Source organism: Pelobates fuscus, chromosome 5, assembly GCF_036172605.1.
Source record: "Pelobates fuscus isolate aPelFus1 chromosome 5, aPelFus1.pri, whole genome shotgun sequence".
NCBI classification, from domain to species: domain Eukaryota; kingdom Metazoa; phylum Chordata; class Amphibia; order Anura; family Pelobatidae; genus Pelobates; species Pelobates fuscus.
The window spans coordinates 131,275,494-131,296,039 of record NC_086321.1 but is presented as its reverse complement, the minus strand read 5'-3'; the positions used below and the strand labels follow the sequence as shown (position 1 = coordinate 131,296,039).

At 41.9% G+C, this 20,546-nt stretch overlaps 1 protein-coding gene across 3 annotated transcripts in view; it reads right to left on the bottom strand.

Annotated features, from left to right (window-relative positions):
- The window catches only part of ATP6V0A2 (ATPase H+ transporting V0 subunit a2), a 51,523-nt gene that overhangs the window by 15,900 nt on the left and 15,077 nt on the right, over positions 1-20,546 (bottom strand). For 2 of the 3 annotated variants that reach the window (XM_063454311.1, XM_063454312.1), the window contains 7 exons: positions 13,054-13,191; positions 9,859-9,959; positions 8,049-8,175; positions 6,766-6,848; positions 1,909-2,002; positions 466-678; positions 22-172 (listed from right to left, as the gene is read on the bottom strand). In XM_063454311.1, the coding sequence (XP_063310381.1) occupies positions 22-172; positions 466-678; positions 1,909-2,002; positions 6,766-6,848; positions 8,049-8,175; positions 9,859-9,959; positions 13,054-13,191 (907 nt within the window). Of the gene's footprint in view, positions 1-21; positions 173-465; positions 679-1,908; positions 2,003-6,765; positions 6,849-8,048; positions 8,176-9,858; positions 10,470-10,619; positions 10,795-13,053; positions 13,192-20,546 lie in introns of those variants that run through there. The other variant, XM_063454313.1, reaches the window with a different exon arrangement.

Genomic DNA, 20,546 nt, shown 5'->3' with positions numbered 1-20,546 from the left:
ACCTGTTAGCATGGCACATACCTGGGTTCACTTCTCTGTAATCTCCCACTCCGTATGCATCCACAATGTTCTGGAAGCCTGCTGTAAATTTGTTGGTACGTATTAAGGTCGGTGGGGTGTCACTGCTGGGTATTCGGTTAATAAAAGATGGAATTGATGCACTACTCTTTCGCTAGGAAGAAAGAATAAAATTGATGAACTGATGTACAATCTGGAAAAAAGACTAGTGTTTACCAAGCATATCAAGACAATGTTAGAAGTTAACGTGGTACATGCTACAGGCTGTTTTAACATGTTTACAACTTGCCATAAAAAATACATTTTAATAAACCCACACAAAAACACCCTAAAATAAAGGGCAAGGTACTTGAACTGCTAAATATACAAAAAGGGTGTCGCCTAAACGTTAAAATTATAAGAGAAGCCTAAGCTAAAGATAATGAATGTGCTTCACTGATCACTTACTGAGCCTTCTTCAAGCCCTTTCCTGATGCTAGGCAGTTCATCCACCGGACACCAGACCTCTGCAATAAGGCATTTGTTGGTAACATCAAAACTGCATAAATTTAGAATGTGGTAGATGGCCTTCATCTTCTTGACCTGGACAACCCACTTGTATATGGATTCTGATGCCTTAAACAGAACCTGTTTCAGGTAATCCTCAGTCTGAGATATAACCTACAGAAAAGAGGAAAAAACACAATCAGAAAATACTAATGGACCCCATAAGGAGCAATAAGCAAAGCACTGCTATGCAGACAAGAGTGAATAACATTTAGACTTACTAATAAAGGCTCAATGATGACCGGAAATGTTGCCGTTTTTGGTGCTGGAATAAAAAGCCTTTAAGCCGGCCTAATGAATGCCTAGTCCTCTACATGTGATTTATTTTGTAACTCTCTCTCAAGATATGCCTGCTATTCTTTCTTAGAGAGTGAAATCTGCAAGAGTAACCTGTACTTTTTCCCTAAACAGCAAGTTGTGGTGACATAAGAATCAAAGTGAGACCTATACCTCTCTCTGTGGTAGCTTCAGTTTTGCAAGCTAGTTATTAAATCTCCACAACTTGCTGTTTCACAGATAGACTCAAAAAGGTGTTTTACCCGTTTTTTGTTTTTTTTTAAATGGGTCTCTGATTACCAAGCTCAGAATGATGAACACCTGAGTTGCAGGTTCTATAACCAACTGAGATCACATATCTCAAATCCTTCTAACGTCTCATTAAATGTCTTAAAGGGGGACTGAAACTTTTTTTTGCATATTATACTGTAACTTGCTGAAAAGAGAAAAAAAATTATATTTTTGTAAAAATCGCAAAAAAATAAATAAAATCACTCCTCCATTATTCGTACTGTAGAATTACAAGTAGTAACTTTAAAGAATAGGTTAACTGTATGTCCGACAATAACATTCAGGGACTACAACCTGTAGGGTGGATCAAATATTGACCCACATCATTACATGAAAACCATTTTAAAGAGAAAGAAAGGTCTACCTTTTGAGCTGTTTTAGTGTAAAGTTTGCCATGGCACTTGAATCTTTGGCACCACTACACATACTTGCAATATTCAATATAGAACTCTGCACCAAAGATTTGTATTTGTCAAAACCAAAATTTCTAAAATAGCTGAAAAGGGGGGCTGTCTATAGGTGCCTGGGAGAGTCACAGTTTGTGTGAAACCACTCCAAAAATGGTTAAACTAATTAGCATATCCTGACCACAAATCCGTTTAATACATTGTAAGGTCTTCACACTAAAGCAATCTGTGAGAAAACAGTTATGCTAACCTGGCTTCAGAAAATATGCTCAGAGATGCTCTACTGAACTAGTTATTTAAACATGCACATTCAGATAGGGTGACTGGGTGCACAGACCACTAAAAGGTTAGTTAGAGTAGGGTTTCTTACCGTGTGCAAGTCCTGAATGCGTGTGTTTATCCCTGACATAATATTGTTTCGTTCCTCAACAGAGTTTGGATATGGATACACATGACAATGAAAACTGCAAGATGAAAATGAAAACATTTACCTGTACTCAATGTGCTAGAACTCATTTTATAAGGAATACACTGAACACAACTCATATGTTAGGCCAACCTGACGCCCAAGAACTAACATCAACAAGAAGGGGACAGAATCAATGCATTGCTTTAAAAGAAAGAAAGAAATAAATAATATTTACTGCTTCTAGCCAGGGATCAATGCAGTGATCTTCATGTGTCTAGCAAGTCATCCCACATGTCCTAGTATGTGACCTGATACTATGCAATAAGCCAGGTTTTTGGAATAAACCAGATGTGTGCATATCCATTTGTTCCATTAGAATTTTAGTTTTAGTTTTGTAAGGTAAGCAAATATACGAATACAAATTTGACGTACTCATTTGCTAATAATAGTATCAAACACAATATATAGCTAGAATAACCATGTCATTTCTGCATGACTAGCATGTTTAATAACCATATTAGACAGTTATCATAATTTAAATAATTATTACTTGTCCAACATACCAGCACATATTGTTATGACGCTCAACACTATAGTATGCGTTTTATTGCTGCACTTTGTCATACACTAACATTGCAATGGCAGACCTATTATCAAAAACAAGGACACTTGGAAGCTATATGTACCAATCTACAGACAGATATTTAAGCAGAAGCAAACTGTAGACACATAGCTGTATCTAACTTGACATTATTTTTTATTTTTTTATTCTTTATTTGTGATGTGCAGGAGATGACAGTTATGCTTGCAATGCCTCAATAGCAGTTATAAGCACTTCAAAAACACAGTTACGGTATATGGCATATGTAGATTAATTGCACATTTTTAAAATATAATAAACAAAAGTAACAAAGGCTTCATAGTCAGGTCTGGTGCTCATGGCTAAACAAGATATAACAACGTAGTCTAAAGTGTGATAGTGCTTATGCTTATACTGATTAGACAGTTGATAGAAACACTGGAGAGTACAAGACCACGCTACACAGGCTGACCTCTAATCATGGAAATAAAGTATAGAGTTATCATACATTATAAACTAAAAGGCTGGGACACTGCCTGCAAAAAGAGCATGTTATGCTAACTCAATGTGTTAGGCACCATCACTGCACAGAGTAGGCTAGTGCCACTTGCTACCGAACTGAATATATGATTGCAAATGAGCCTGCTGAACAATGTGAAACGGTCCACCCAGTATATAGGCAAACACAGTATTTGGCCACAATGAAGCATCAAGAGTGGGTTATCGCCAATAAAAGTAAGTGTCATATGAGCATGCATTTGGCCTGGATAATACAGTAGAAACTAAAAAAGAAGAAAACAATAAAACACAACAGTTGTAACTGCCCTATCTGGTATTCATTATATGCTTGGGGAAATGTTACATTGATTAATCAGCCAATGCCACAGACCGGCTTGATCCGACCCCTGGGTCTAGGTTTAATCTCCAAGTCCCATAGATCAGCTCCCCGCCGGCCCCAGACTCCTTCACAGTCCAGCACAATCCTCTCACAGGTCCACGGGTCACGGAGTTCCCAAGAGTAATATAGCTGAAGGGTGCCCGGTCTGCTGCCCACCGCTGGGTGTTGTTCACTGGGCGAGTTCGTTTAAAGTGTTCTTGCGGCGTGCGAGGGGTTTGGGTGATTGCTCAACTGCTTCCTCACGTGTCGGTAGGCCCCGCGGCGCGTTAGTGGTTGTGGGCAGCCGATGCATCTGTGCGTCGTCTTGTTTCTTTGCCCTGAGGAGGGAGGAGGCCCCTGAGACTCCAGTCATAGAGGAGGTGAGTGGCTTGTTTGGGTCCGAGGGTGTATGCAGGTGGTAGGTGCTTATGGTCCGCTCATGGTTTTGGCGCCCTCGCACACGGCCTCCGCCATCTTGGCTGTAGTGCTTGGGTTGCGGGTCTTGGCGGCGCTGCCTCACATGCCTCATGGTGGTCGGGTTCCACGGGTGGGGACCGGGATAACCCCCCCGGTCCAAAGGGGGGGTGCGGGGCCAGTTCCCCGCAGGTCTGACTCATGGCTGAGCGCTGATCGGCAGGCAACGGGGCAGCGGCCGTCCACCCCGCTCACCGCCAGAGTAAGCCTTGATAGTGCCAACGAAGAATCCTTCTCCAGGGGACTGAAGCCCGTTTGGCCAGCCTCTCCCTGGATCCAGGGCTCTAGGCCCGCTGGGGACCACCGTCGCTGGACGGTTTTCTGCTTGAAATTGTAGCTTCATAGCTTGTTTGGGCATAGCTTGCAGGAGCTGGTGTCGAGTGCGACCGTCCAGCTCGGCGGTCCGGCCCCGCCCCCACTTGACATTTTAAAATGAAATTGTTTGGCAATAACATAGTTCCCTGACAATTGTCGGGCAAGTTAACAGTAAACAAAGAAACAAAAATGTATTACTGTAGATAATTTCTCAAATTTGTCTTCTAAGATTAGAGAATTATTGTATAAGAGCAAAACGGGTACAAAGCTTCATGGGGTTATAAAATGGGAAAGGAAGCGGAGCACAGAATTTGTATCCAGTGAAGGGGTTACCGCTTTAAATCTGACAAAACAAACTATTCATAGTATTTCACTGTTTGAGAATTCTCTCAAAATTTTACACAGATGGTATCTGACACCAGAAAGGTTAAGGAAGTTTCAGCCCAACATTAGTGATCTTTGTTGGAGATGCAAGAGGGAAACTGGAACCGTGGCATATATGGTGTGAATGTACCTGCCTATTACCTTTAGAGTTCAAGTGACAAAATGAACTTACAAGTTTAACACAGTCCCATATTGAACTAACCCCCACCCCCCAACTCTTTTTGTTCCATTTGGATTTCCCCAAATTGGAAGAAGAAATAAAAATTCTAATTGGGCATATACTAATGGCCACCAAAGTCTGTTTGGCAAGAAAATGAAGATCAGAGTGGATCCCTAAGTGGACTGAAATAGCATCACAGATTAACTATCAGAGATTCATATGAGAACTTGTCATCTCGTCTATTGGGTGTGTGCGTGTTGGCACGGTGGTAGGTGTCTGTGGTGGAGTCAGAGGCCTTTGAGGGGGGTCCCTGTGTGTCTGGTAGGTGTAGGTAGGAAACCCTATCGTTTGTGCCAGGATTTGAGCTGCGCTATGCTGTGCAACTGGGGAACTGATAGACTGGGGTATAAACAATATCATAAGTATAGGTATAAGTTCCTGTCGCTCGTTCCCTAATTTGAGCTGCGCTACGCTGAGTAACAGATAAACAGGTAAATAAACATTCTTATCGTTAGTGTCCGAAGAGCCCGGTTATTCATAGTCTCTGTGCAGTGTCCTTGGGGTTGTTTCTTTCAGCTGCATTCATGTGGACTGGTGGTGTGCCGGGGCAGTGCGTGGGATAAAGGGGGCGCTGTTATCGGGGTCCCAGGTTCCCTCTAGGGTTTGTGCGTCCGCCGCTTTCAGTCCCAGAGTTTCAAGGAAGGTCGGGGCTTCTGCAAGAGAGGTAAGTGTATGGGCGTGGCCATCAGCGATCCTGGTGCTGCCCACCTGTAGCTCATGTTGGCTGCTCGCAGTTGTTGGGTCACTGGGTGGAGTGATCAGCGCCATTGAAGGGTGGCACTCGTTAAATCTTAGTAGACGATTAGGTTGGAGTTCTCAAATGATAGTGGGGTCTTGTCCCGCAGTGCCGCCATTCTCTGTCCCTTGTCTTGTGAGGACATACAGCGTAGGATGACGTCACGTGCGGTTTGTGAGGGAGCTCTTAGGGGGCCTGCGACCCGGGATATTCCATCGGTTATTAGTTTCTTTGCCATCGCTGGAGGTAATATTGTTGCCATTAGCCTTCTTATGTAATGTGGCAGCTCTTCTCATGTGACACTTTTGGAATGCCTCGGATTTTAATATTTTTTCGTCTATGGCTGTTCTCTAGGGCATTCAGGTGTAGGGTCAGGTTGTTTTGGGACTTTTGGAGCTGTTTCACCGAGGTCTGTATGTTTGTTAAATTTGTTGTGACTTCTGTCATGTCAGCCTCTGTGGCACGCACTTGGTCGTTAGTGGTTTGTAAGTCAGCTCTGAGTCCTGCAAGCTCCTTCGCCAGCATTTTGTGGAATTCATGCAGGAGTATCTGTAAGTCATGTTTGGTCACTGGTGGTGATCCCTCTGGGGGAGCTGGTGGTATGGTGCCGAAGTCGGTGCTCCCTGGATGATCAGCGTGGTCCATTTGTGTGGTTGCTGTCTGGCTTTCTTCTGGGGCTGGCTTGGGCCTAGCGGGCCGTTGTAGCATAGCCCCTTCTGTCTGGGTGCTGGCTTGCTGGGAACGTCGTCCCATGGCAGGCATGTGATCCACCAAACTGGGATGGGGTTCGGTAGACAAGGTGGGTGCAAGGCCTTGGTAAACTCCTCCGAGGAGCGCCTTCAGGTCGGGCAGTGGCTGCGTGGAGTAGGCCCCGGCCCTTCGTTGCCGTTTCGGCTGCGTCTTTTTTAAAAAGAAGGGCATCTATCGATGCAGCTCGGTGTCCCAAATCGGGGTATGGGTCTAGGGTGGTGGGATCTGTGGTGATTCTTCGGATTGAGGCGAGATAGGGAAGGTTAGAGAGCTGTCAGCAATGGCTTCTGATAAGCTTGGTGGTTTGCTCTGCCCCCCCCCCCCCGGCTGATTGTTTTTTATGCCCCCAATTAGAAAAGGGACAATTTCTATTTTATTTTTTATATAAAATGGTCATGAATATGGCAGAATCCAGACACATAAAGCACATCATCAAGTTCCTTTAATGTATGTAGAAGCAGACCTATACTTTGCACACTTACCAGTCACAAATTTTTTTCACTTTCTGTCCAATTTGGTCTCCCCAATAAGAAACTAAAAATACAACCCATTTGGTTTGTTCTTTCTGTAAAAATAAAGAAATAATTTTGTAACACAAGAGGACAAAACTTTAAATCACAGATGCAGTAATGCCAACATAAAAGATAAAGATAAACTATTGAAATTGCTCACTTAGGAACATATATCAATGAGCAATACCAAAATTGGCATCACAGTAAAAGCACAAAAATATATAAAAATACTTTGTGTATCTAAGAGAAAGTGTATATGCATGCCATCTCTATAATCTGGGTTAAGAGACAGACATGGGGTATAAAACAAAATAAGACACCACGGGTAAATTTGATAATAGAGAAAAGCAATCATTAAATAATGTATTGCCTAGAAGAATCACACATTTTATTTTTAATTAAAGGGACACTATAGTCACCTGAACAACTTTAGCTTAATGAAGCAGTTTTGGTGTATAGAACATGCCCCTGCAGCCTCACTGCTCAATCCTCTGCCATTTAGGAGTTAAATCCCTTTGTTTGTGAACCCTAGTCACACCTCCCTGCATGTGACTTGCACAGCCTTCCATAAACACTTCCTGTAAAGAGAGCCCTATTTAGGCTCTTTATTGCAAGTTCGGTTTAATTAAGATTGTCTTATCCGCTGCTATGTTAATAGCTTTCTAGACCCTGCAAGTGCCTCCTGTATGTGATTAAAGTTCAATTTAGAGATTGAGATTATTTAAAGGTAAATTACATCTGTTTGAAAGTGAAACCAGTTTTTTTTTCCATGCTGGCTCTGTCAATCATAGCCAGGGGAGGTGTGGCTAGGGCTGCATAAACAGAAACAAAGTGATTTAACTCCTAAATGACAGTGAATTGAGCAGTGAAATTGCAGGGGAATGATCTATGCACTAAAACTGCTTTATTTAGCTAAAGTAATTTAGGTGACTATAGTGTTCCTTTAATTTATTATGCATTAAAAAAAATAAATACAATTCAAGTGTAAAATATTGTTTCAGCATGTAAAGCTATAATTGGGGGGTGGGGGAGAATTGTGTACACACTCTAGTTCAAACTGTGCTTTATATTATAAATAATGCTTGATTTGGTGGTCACACATGGATATTGGATAAGCAAAATCAGGGGTTATGGCAATAACAGACATCAACTTAATGGTGACTCTCCTGGACCATGTGGAGAAAATGATGCTCTCTGCAAATATATGTATAAGAAAACAGACTTGTATGCAATTAGCAAAGTAGATTACTCACAGACTCTGGATCTTCTATAAACTCATCCAGTTCTTGGTAGGTAAGGATAGTGTATCCCTTACACACTCTCCAAAGCATCCTCTCAAATGACTGAAGCTTGGCGTAGTGAACCAAGCCAGATATAAATCTGCAATACAAAGAAATGCATTCCAAAACAACTATATTATCAGCTGCTGCGTTATTTATTAAGAACAGGAGGTAGGTGCAGACAAACTAAAAATAGTATCCTACTGGGCATGAGCTTCAGTAATAATGTACACATTCACAAATATGCTGAAAGTGCAAACAAGAATCTTATTTGAATACCTTGCACCTATAAGTAAGCATGATGGGGTTGAGAGTGAGATGAACTTATAGCTGCAGCAATTTTGTAGATAACTGGAGCTAAAACCACCTGAGAGATTGGCATGGAACATGGAGTGTCTATTTAAAAACTTGCATACCAAAACATTTATAATAACCTCAGAGTAAACAAATTCCAGAAATAAGGGGCAGTGCGGCCGGGAGCTAGCAGGCAGCGATCATGGTTCGCTCCGGCCTCAAGCCCCTAAAACAGTTGCTTTTCTACCCACAGAATATACCAGCACCCTAGAAAATAAGGGCATCGACCACCGAGTGCCCACAGCACGAAAGGAACGTTCAGCTGGTGGACTAGGATTGACCTGGAAGGGATGGATGGGGGCTCTGAGCCCTGTAGGGCACAATACTTAAGACATACAGACAGCCCTTTCACACCTGTTTATTTGCATTATGTTGCTACACTGGGATGGTCATTCAGGGGGGGGTCCATTTTTTTTATTTTACGAACCGCAGAGAGTACACGATTTTTACATAACCACATAATCTGCATTTTTCTGAACACCATATTACTTCTTTGTTGGAAACACGCACTAAGTTGCAGATGTTCATTGGATCTTAATTTTGGATACAGCAGTTGAATTTATTTTCCCCCCCTCTCTTCTCTTCTTAGGCTCTGATATTACAGAGTTATAATGCATTGTCATGGCAAGCACAATATGGTCATGTTCATTGTAGTGACTCGATTCTACGCTATTGATTGTTAAGGTTTACTATATCAGTTTGATAAAGTTTATTTGCCAATAATGTACACATGCACACATATGCCGAAAGTGCAAAGATATAAATAGATATAATCCACTTGTTTAAACCTAGTTAGGGGTTATTTAAAATGGGACCAGTTAAGATTTATTTCACTAAATAAAGCGGACTCACCAATGCACCACGTTTTCGGCAAGTATGCCTCCCTTAACCCATATCATGCTTAATTACCATTTTGTTACCTAAGACTAGCTTTATGTTGGTATGCCATTTTATGTTTCTACTATCTCTACAGTGCTATTGTCCTGTATGCTATGGGTTCATAATTTCGATCTACTAATGTTATTTTGGGGTCAAGAAGGAATTTTTTCATAGTTTGATGCAAAATTGGAAGTGCTTCAGACTGGGTTTTTTGCCTTCTTTTGGATCAACAGCAAAAACATATGTGAGGAAGGCTGAACTTGATGGACGCAAGTCTCTTTTCAGCTATGTAACTATATAATGTAACCAACATTACTTTTGATTATCTATAATCGCCTGTTACTGCAATGTTTTTGTATGCTATGAAATGTATAACACTTATTTTGTGCTGGATGTTGAAACAAAAAAAAAAACATTTTAACACAAATTCCCCAAATACTGTGCAGTCCATAAATACTTTTCTTAAAGCATTCTGAGCTGTCATGTAGGCTTTGCTGGCTTTACAATATGAATAGGATTTTATTCAGAAGAATACTTTAAGATTACTCACCCAAGTTTAGCTCCAAGCCTCTGCATGCAAGTATAATCCATTAAAGATTCTTTTTCCAGTGCAGGGAATTCCTCATAGCTGCTTTGAGCAGCCGTTTCATGCTACAGAAAGACAATATTGTTAGAATACAAATCTGAAGGCTGGAAATAGCTGTATATATTAATAGTATTATTCAAACTACTGTGCTTGGCCCCTGAAGCCACGATGCAGAATACTGCAGCTGTCTATGTAGTTTCTCCTTTATAGCAGAGTTAAAGGTTTACTCCAAGAGCTTCAGGCTTAGAATGAGCCCTCCATGAAACTTAAACAAAAAACATTGGGCAAAACTCCTTGCTTTGATCTCCCTCCTCCATCTGACATCAGCAGGGGCCTTAGAGGTGCATGGAATGGAGGGAGAAGATTATTACTTCTGTTGCAGCATGCTGTGAGCATCAATGACAGAAATAGAATATGCACAGAATTGACATTAGGCAGTCTGGAAGAGCATTGGACGAAATCAAACATTTCAACTTGTTGCAACTCACAAAGCCTCCATCAAAGAAAGAAACAAAAAAGTTGCTTTTTGAATCAGATATTTCTATGCAGAACCTTTGAAGTTCTTATCGTGTGCTCTTTTAATTAGAGTTTACTCACATACAGTAGGTTGTTGCAGGCTCTAGCAGGTAATGAACAGACAAGAAATGATAAATTATACACACTGTGCAATAAGGGAAGCTAGAACAACCTGTGTAGTAACGTTTTGTGAGTAGGGTTATATAAACAAAGCAATTTAATTCCTAAATGGCAGACAGTTGAGCAGTGAGACTAAAGGGGCATGACCTATACACCAAAACCACTTCATTATGCTAAAGTTGAAGCTTAGAGTGTCCTTTAAGCAGTTCAGCATATGAATTTCACTGGTTAGTATTTTAAACCAAATAAATTGCTGTGTAATTGCTAGCCAGTAAGCTAGCAGAATATATACATTTAGGTGTGCTGTAAAACTAAATCAGCCATGTCCATCAAGAACGTATTTAAAGCGCTCCTCAACGCCCCATTTCAAAACGAGTATTTCATAAAGATAAAACCTCTATAAAATACTCACAATTATCCTTTAAAATCATTTTGTGTCCGAATATCCTAACAATTGTAGGATAAATGAGACAATGACAAAAATTAAATGTATATGTATTGAGTGAATATTACAGAAAGAAAAATAACAAGTAAGCAATCTTACCAACAGAAATGATGTGAAGAATGGCAGCAAAATGTGTGCATGGGGGAATGAATGGTGTATGGATGAATGACAATTTCCAGCTATCCCTTTACTGCTTAGATACAGTTTCCTTACTCCCAAAAAGGTAACAGTGCTTATTGACTTGTTCCCTGCTATATGATCGAATGTACTGTCTAGCTTTAGTCAGCAGCTACTTTAGCTAGCATTGTCCAGGAAAGTTGAAAGAACCATAAAAGTGTCTTGTTTACCCTTTGATTGTACTTTGTCTTAGTATTTTTCCTACACTTGATAAAACCTTACAAAAGACGGAGCTAACTTTGTCAAGATTTCTCATATCATCCAGTCCAGCCTTCACCAGTGGCCACCGGACACTAGGGATGCACCGACATTTTCAGCCGAAAATTACACACACACACACACACACACACACATATATTATATATACACACATTTATTTTTTTTTCCAAATATTTTGTCTACATTAATAAAATAACGGCTTCCATGCTTTCCTGCACTACAGAGCTAGTTGGGATTTCACACACTATGCGAGGAAGCAGTACAGCACCCTGAACCTTCACCGGCAAAGCTACGCTAAGCAAACCTAGTCAGGCAGCTCACAGTCTGCCAGCAGCTAGCCTGACTATGAAAGATTACTTCTGATTGTCAGCAGACTGTATGGCGATCTCTGTGCCCGTGCTTTTTTTCAGCCGCCAATCATGTAGCAGGGCGAGCGTTACTCCGCCCCTTTTTTCCTCCCACAGCTGTGTTGTGTACAGGGTGACCAAATCAGAACGCATCAATGCTGCAACAGTGCCTGCTGCTGGTAGCCCAGGACCTGCATGGTAGAGTGTATAAGGGCTTCCTCTGCCTTTTTTTTTTTTTCATGCAGTATGACAACATATCTAAAACCTTTGTGCAATACTTTTATTATACATTCAGATAAATGTGACGAGGGACATCGGTGCTGGACTCGGGTGAGTAAATAAAGGTTTTTTTTAGCCTTTTATCTACAGGGGACGAGAGGAAGATTTATATTCCTAGCACTATAGTATCACTTTAAGTGTTTGAAGTTTCTGTAATTTTAAGAAACACTTCATTGTATAGCAAGTTAATACAGGGACAGAATTTTTTTTTTTTTTTTTAAAGGAACACTTTAGACACCCAGACCTTCATTTTAACCTTGCAGGTAAAAATATTGCCGTTCACCAAGACGGAAAATATTTTCTTTCAGTGTTCACCTGTCTCTAGTATGGCAGGCACTAGAGGCGCATCTGTAAAACTCCACTATTTTAATCAGATCGTGTCTGAGTAGACACCGTTGCTGTGAGGGAGAAAAGGCAAGTAGAATTTATTTTTTATAAACCTTGGCAACACTGGCCCAGTCACCTAAACAGTGACTAGGACACTATTGCTTTAGGAATACATATTCTTTGTTCCCAACACTATAGTATTCATTTAAAGCACGTCACCTCAAAATGATTTTTAATGTAATCTTTCATCAAGGTTTGAAAGGAAATATATTTAAAAATAATTTGCAGAAAAAAAAAAAAAGTAATTTTCAACTAAGGGCATCCTGAATTTTCGGTTTCGGCCCATCCCTATCGGACACCAAGCAGAGGAGTCAGATTTAGGGATGTTTGCAAATTATGCAAAGACCCTAGACAGGGACAGAGTTGCTTTAAATAGTTTGAGATCCTTGAGACTCTAATCCATCCGAACCCAGTTCATTAACTAGAAAGAACATTAAAAAACAATATATATATATATATATATATATATATACACACACACACACACACACACACACATATATATATATATATATATACACACACACACACACACACACATATATATATATACACACACACATATATATATATATATATATATATATATATACACATATACACACACACATATACACACACACACACATACATATATACACACACATTTTCTCGGGTACAAAACAGTACCTCAGTCGACCTCTGCACAAAGTTCTGGGTCACTCGCAGCATGTAGGTATACTCCGTGAGCTCCACTAGGTTTCGACGCAGTTTTTCTTTGTTTTTATTCACTTCTCTCAGTTCTGCTTCCAGTTTTTGTAACTGTTCCTAAAAATACACAATTAAACAAAACATGAGTTCCTGAGATTATACAGATAGCAGGATGGATTTGATTTAAAGCAAGTTAAATTTAATTTACTTTTAAGCAAGACTTGACTGAAATCATGCTTTCTAAATGTAAAGACATATTGTTGCTGGTTGATATAGCTTTAATACTTGCAACCAGTTGGAGATTTCATATTTACAAAGACATTTGAGATTAGATTAGAACTGATTTTGTCATATACAATCAGAAACACATCTGAATCATGCCATTTTTGCAAGGTGAACTATATCCAGTTGAATATGTTAAATCACTCATATTTGGACTTATGCTCATTGTGTGTATATAAAAAGATTTGCAGAATAAGAATGGGATTAAGGTCTTTTTTTGCACTTTGTATTTTTATTTTAACAGTTTTTTTTGCTGTGAATAAATGCATGCTCTCTCTCCAGACAGAGGTTCCATTATCTTGGATTACCAAACTTAAAGTTGCCAAAAATGTACATATACAGCTGGGTGCTACAGAACTAATCCAGATTTCATGTTGAATGGCATTTGTACTATAATGTATCCCTTAAATACTAAATGGTCTTCATGTATTTCCAAAAGCATTTTATTAGAAGAAATCTGGTATTAAAAAAATGAAAAGAAAAAAAAAATCACTATATTGCAATCATTCTTATTAATTGTACTTTATTGAAATATATGTATTAAAAAAAGATATATAAAGCAAAAGGTGGGTCAGAAAAACTTTTTTTTTTTACTACAGTTCACAACATGCACATCACCTGATGTCAGCATATGCAATTAGAAAGACAATTGTCCTCTATTTAAGGTCATATAGATTCCATTCCATGACTGTCACGGATTCCAATCATGGGAGACCATAACAAGATTGTACTATATCCCTAAAAACACATGGATTTCAAGATCAGAGACAACATGGGTTTACTTCAGGGAGATCATGCCAAACTAATCTTACTGATTTTTGTGATTGGGTAACTAAAATAATAGATCAGGGTGGTGCGGTAGACATTGCTTACCTAGATTTCAGTAAGGCTTTTGACACTGTTGCACATAGAAGGCTTATCATTAAACTGCAATATTTAAGTTTGGATTCCAATATTGTTGAATGGGTAAGGCAGTGGCTGAGTGACAGGCAACAGAGGGTTGTAGTCAATGGAGTATATTCGAAGCTTGGGCTTGTCACCAGTGGGGTACTGTGGTGGAATCTCGGTAAAAATAAATTTAGTAGGCCGAGATTACCACGTGGCATGTGTACGTGCATATGCTGACGTATCGATCAGTTGGGTGCACGAGGCAAGATACGATCAGTAGTGTACGGAGCATGTGCAAGAATACAGGATGTAGTATTCCCCTCCTCCATTGTGCTGGACAAGCCATGCGGTCAAGCAGGAAGTTAATTCTTATTTGTATTGATTGGTCAAGAGAATGTGCGGGTGGAGCTTAATATGGGAGGAGTTATGTGCCTATATAAGGAGCCTGCACTATTGTCCGGGGCTCAGAACTTGCTGTATTTTGGTGACATTAGTCCCTCTGAGTCCCGATCGGTGATCCAATAAAGAATCTCTTCCTTCCTGAAGAAACCTGTGTCCATCTCTCTGTGCTTGGCTTCCGTCAGTTTCTCCGGTATCATTTGGTGCATTGGCCGGGAAACTCATCGTTCAACGGTAGCTGAGAGGCAGAGGCGTGAGACGGTCTATCTTTGCCCACGTTCTCTACGGCTGCACCCCTGAACTTCTGCGTGGACTTCCCTTCGTCTCGGCGCCACTGGTCTGTTGTCCAGGAGATCATCGGCCTCTACGTAAGAAGTGCTGGGGTGTCCCCGTCGATGAGTGTGAACTCAGGTTCAGGAACGAGGAGGTAAGACAACTGCTGTTTTAGACGGCAGACCCACTAGGGGTATACCGATTGTGCGGTAGGCCCATAAGGGGTTATTTGTGTATGGAATCTGCCCCCTCTGTCGGAGGGAAGGAGCGAAGGCGCACCGCTCAATTGAACGCTCTTTAGTCAGACCGTTTGATTTGGTTAGTCAGGCGGGGTTCTGGTGTAAATAGCCCTAGCCGGACACCGGTGTCTTGTCTAGACTAGCGTTCTAGGGTGTATATTTTGTTCGCTAGGTCGGAGGGACCGGGAGACTAAGCGGCGTCTGTGTAAATTCGGTTCGCTAGCTCTCAACCTATCTTGGCTAAGTGGGAAGGCGTGTAAATTTGGAACCCACTAGATTTTTGATAGTAATCGACTAAGAGGCGTCTGTGTAAATTCGGTCCTCTAGCTCGCTATATGTGGTGCTTGGGCAGTGTGGCTAACCAAAACGGATGTAGATAGTTTTAGGTAGTCCATTCAAGGTACTGGCCAATAGTTTAGTTGGGAATTGTAAATGTGTTAAAGATTGTTTAGTAAAGTGTATATCTTGTTAGATAGTGCAAGCTCAGCCGTCTAGCGAGAGTGTTAATAGTGTGTTGCTGTATCATAGTGCACGGTACCATAACCCTGTATATTTACTGACACTGTATATAAGTACTAATCACTGTCGTCCATTGCATGTTTAACACCATAACCACTAATAATTGTATTGTGACCTTAAATTGTGCTTTGACCTATGCTAACCGTACTGTAACCGCTATTTGTAAAAGACGATGTTACTGGGGTGTGTTATAGACGGGTAATTCATATATAGAGAATTATAGCGTGGGTGACTGTATAGTTTCGCCAAAGGGCATAATATTGATTATCTAGTGACTGGTGTAACAGCTGTGTGTGTACGGGAATTCCCTGAGTGTTTATTGTGTTATTGTGTACGTTTCACTTGGTAACCGTACCACGTGGTGCTGTTGCCAGAGGAAACGGGTGTGACTGTTGAAAAGTACGTGTGCATAGTATTCGTTGTCAACGACGTTCCATTGATAAGTATGGGCGCGTCGGAGTCAACGATTCCGGATCCCTTAGGTTGTATGGTAAAGAATTTTAAAAAGGGATTCAAAACATGTGATTTTGGGGTTAAAATGTCTCCTGTACGTTTGGTCACTTTGTGTACTAGGGAGTGGCCTACTTTGGTTGCGGCATGGCCGCCACGTGGCAGTTTGGATCCAACTCTGGTACAGCGCGAACACGTGGCTGTATCGGGTAGGCCTGAACTTTACGGGCAGTTTCCTTATATTGATTGTTGGAGACAGGCCGTAAATGACTCGCCAAAATGGATTCAGACATGCCACGAGGAGCAATGTCGCCTCATGGTGGCTAGGACTTGTTTGTCCACTAGGACTGGTGTTAGGCCCATTTTGGACACGCCCCCTGAGTCCGAGATCCCTTTGCCGCCCCCTTACTTTCCTTTAAGAGGAAGTGACGCGAATGCAGGAAGTCCTGCACCCCTTCCCCCATTGCCCCCATCCACTTCCGCTTCCTCCTCCAGTACAGAATCCACCCCCTCTCGTACTAAATCTCCCCTTCCGGAACCAGAACCAACCCCCATTAGATCTGAATATCCTGATTTGGCGCCACTTCAGACTTCCGGTCAAGCTTCTTCTAGCTCGGCTCGAAGTGTTCTATTTACTAACTTTTCCCAAAACCAAGCTCCCACATCCTCATGCTTTATTACCCCCCGACCGGAACCTCTAACTGACGCCCCTCCACGTAGCCCCATACTAACCCGACAACTGACCGGTACCCAACAATTAAAACATTATCAGATGCCTCTTCGTCTGAATCCCGGGTCAGCCTATATCGATGCCGCAGGTCAAATGGCACATGCTGACCCAGTCTTCGTATATATGTCCCGTTCACGACTACCGATCTCTTGAATTGGAAGACCCACAATTCCTCGTACACTGAGAAACCACAAGCTATGACCGATCTGTTCACCTCGATAGTTCAGACACATAACCCGACATGGGCTGATTGCCAGCAGTTATTAATGACTTTGTTCAATAATGAGGAAAGGACAAGGATTAATCAAGCGGCCATTAAAGCGCTAGAGGATAGAGCCCGTGCTTTGAATCAAGCCAATCCAGCAGCATGGGCCGCAACACATTATCCTAACACCGATCCCGACTGGAATGTAAATGGCGCAGATATGGTTCAACTCAGAGCCTATAGAGACGCTATAATTGCTGGCATGAAAGCCGGAGGGAAGAAAGCCATTAATATGTCGAAGACAGTTGAGGTGATTCAGAAAAGTGATGAAGCGCCCAGTGTCTTTTATGACCGATTATTGGAGGCATACCGCTTGTATACCCCCTTTAATCCGGAAGACGCAGATAATTCCCGAATGGTGAACTCCGCCTTTGTCAGCCAAGCTTACGGAGATATTAAGCGCAAGCTACAGAAGTTAGAAGGGTTTGCAGGAATGTCTATCACCCAACTAATAGAGGTAGCAAATAAAGTATACATGAATAGGGAAACAGAGACAAAGAAAGAGGAAGAGCGCAAGATGCGTAGAAAGGCAGATATGCTAGCGGTAGCGATCGCAGGCGTATATAGACGGGGCCCAGATAGAGGCGATAGTAAGTGGAATGAGGAACCTCTGAGTAGAAATCAGTGCACATACTGTAGGGAAGAAGGGCATTGGAGAAATGAGTGTCCGCGAAGAGAACAGTATGAGAGAGACCGACCTAAGACAGGTTATGGAAACTTTAGAGGCAGAGCGAGAGGTAGAGGAGGCCCCGGAGGGAGTAATGGTAATAGAGGAAGTGTTAGGGAAGATAGGTATTTTCCAGCCGCGCAAAGGTCCCGCGATAGAGAAGGTAGGGACTTTGTAGGATTGGCTGACACGGTCATGGAGGACTATTGATACCGACCGGGCTCCATCCCCCTTGGTCGAGCGGAGCCTATGGTCGATGTATCAATAGGGGGAAAAAGGAGTGCGTTCATGATCGACACTGGTGCTGAACATTCGGTGGTGACTAATCTAGTTGCTCCTCCATCTGGAAGAACTATTACTGTAATAGGAGCAACTGGAAGAAGTGCTGAAAAAACGGTTCTTAAAAGTCGACTCTGTACATTGGGAGGCCACGTAGTAAAACATCAATTCCTTTATATGCCTGAATGTCCAGTCCAATTGCTGGGATGTGATATGCTATCTAAATTACAAGCGCAGATTACGTTCCTACCAAATGGAACAACATCCTTAAAGTTTAATGGACCTTCAGGTATTATGACATTATCCGTACCAAAGGAAGAAGAGTGGCGACTTTATACAGCGTTGACTAGCCAAAACCCTAGGAGTGATGAGTCCTTATTCAACATACCAGGAGTTTGGGCAGAGAACAACCCACCAGGACTGGCCCGCAATATTCCACCTATTAAAATCGAACTAAAACTTGGGGTTTATCCAGTGAGCCTAAGACAATATCACATCCCGCAGAAGGCTAAGAAGAACATCCAATCTTATCTGGATAAGTTCATACGGTATGGTATCCTAAAATTCTGTACTTCCCCCTGGAACACCCCATTGCTGCCTGTTCAAAAGCCCGGTACAGATGAGTATCGACCTGTGCAGGACTTGAGAGCAGTCAATGATGCGGTTGTTAGTATACATCCAGTTGTACCCAATCCATATAACCTGCTTGCTTTAATTCCGGGCGGGGCTACCTATTTTACAGTCTTAGACCTCAAAGATGCCTTCTTTTGCCTCCGAATTGCCGCAGAAAGTCAATGTATCTTCGCTTTCCAATGGGAAAACGCTGTAACGGGCTGAAAACGCCAAATGACCTGGACAAGACTGCCCCAAGGGTTTAAAAATTCACCTACCCTATTTGGTTCAGCTCTAAGTCAAGATCTACTGGATTTCGAGTCCATCCCAGGAGAGTGTGTATTGTCACAGTAGGTAGATGACTTGTTGATAGCAGCAGTTACAAAGGAAATATGTCAGCAAGCAACGCACGATCTACTACACATTCTCTGGAAGGCAGGATACAAGGTGTCTAGAAAGAAGGCTCAGTTGTGTTTGCCAACTGTCAAATATCTGGGATTCCAGATCTCTGAAGGTCAAAGAATTATGGGGCCAGAGAGAAAAGAAGCTGTGTGCCAAATACCGATACCCAAGAATAGAAGACAAGTGCGAGAATTCTTGGGGGCAGCAGGCTTCTGTAGGATATGGATTCCCAGCTACGCGATACTGGCAAAACCTCTGTATGCAGCTATCAAAGGTACAGAGCACGACCCCTTCTTATGGACTCAAGAACAGCAAACGGCATTTGAAGATGTGAAGAAGGCTTTGATGAGTGCCCCAGCATTAGGTCTACCTGATCACACACGACCATTCTACCTGTATGTACATGAGCAAAGAAGAATGGCTGTGGGAGTATTGACACAGTACTTGGGATCATGGCAAAGACCTGTTGCCTATATGTCTAAGCAACTGGATGCAGTGGCCAGCGGACTTCCACCTTGTCTAAGAGCAGTAGCTGCAGCCGCCCTGCTAGTAGCTGAAGCCGATAAACTCACTCTGGGTCAAGAACTTTATGTACGAGTCCCACATGCAGTACAGACGTTGTTGGATTACAAAGGAAATCATTGGTTTAGTAACAGCCGTATGACCAAGTATCAAGCAATGTTGTGTGAAAACCCAAGAGTGCATTTAGAGACTGTAAACACCTTAAATCCAGCTACCCTTTTGCCACAACCTACTGAAAGTCAACATGATTGTTTGGAAGTAATGGATGAAGTATTTTCAAGTAGACCAGATCTTCGTGATTTTCCCATCCAGAACCCCGATGTTCAATATTACACCGACGGCAGTAGTTATGTGAAAGAAGGGATCCGCTATGCAGGATATGCAGTAACAACAATAGACAAGGTGATAGAAGCTCCACCACTGGCGAAAGGAACATCAGCACAAAAGGCAGAATTGATAGCACTGACACGAGCGTTACAATTGGCTGAAGGTTTAAGAGTGAACATCTACACGGACTCCAAGTATGCGTTTTTAACCACTCATGCCCACGGAGCTTTGTATAAAGAAAGAGGACTATTGAATTCAGAAGGCAAAGAAATCAAGTATGCAGCTGAAATCCTGCAACTATTGGAAGCAGTGTGGGAGCCGAAAGAAGTCGGTATCATACATTGTCGAGCGCATCTGAGAGGAGATGGTGATGTAACCAAAGGAAATCGGATGGCAGATAGTGCAGCTAAGCGTGCCGCTGAATCGGGAAGACAGGAGTATGTGGGGCATATAGCTGCTCTTATACCAACTCCACTGTCTCAATGGACTCCAGTTTATACAGCTCAAGAAGAGGAGTGGTTAAAGACTGAACCTGGAAAGTATTTGGAGAACAAATGGTATCAGTTAGAAGATGGAAGAATAGTCATTCCAGCATCACTTGCGGTAGAAATTGTCCAA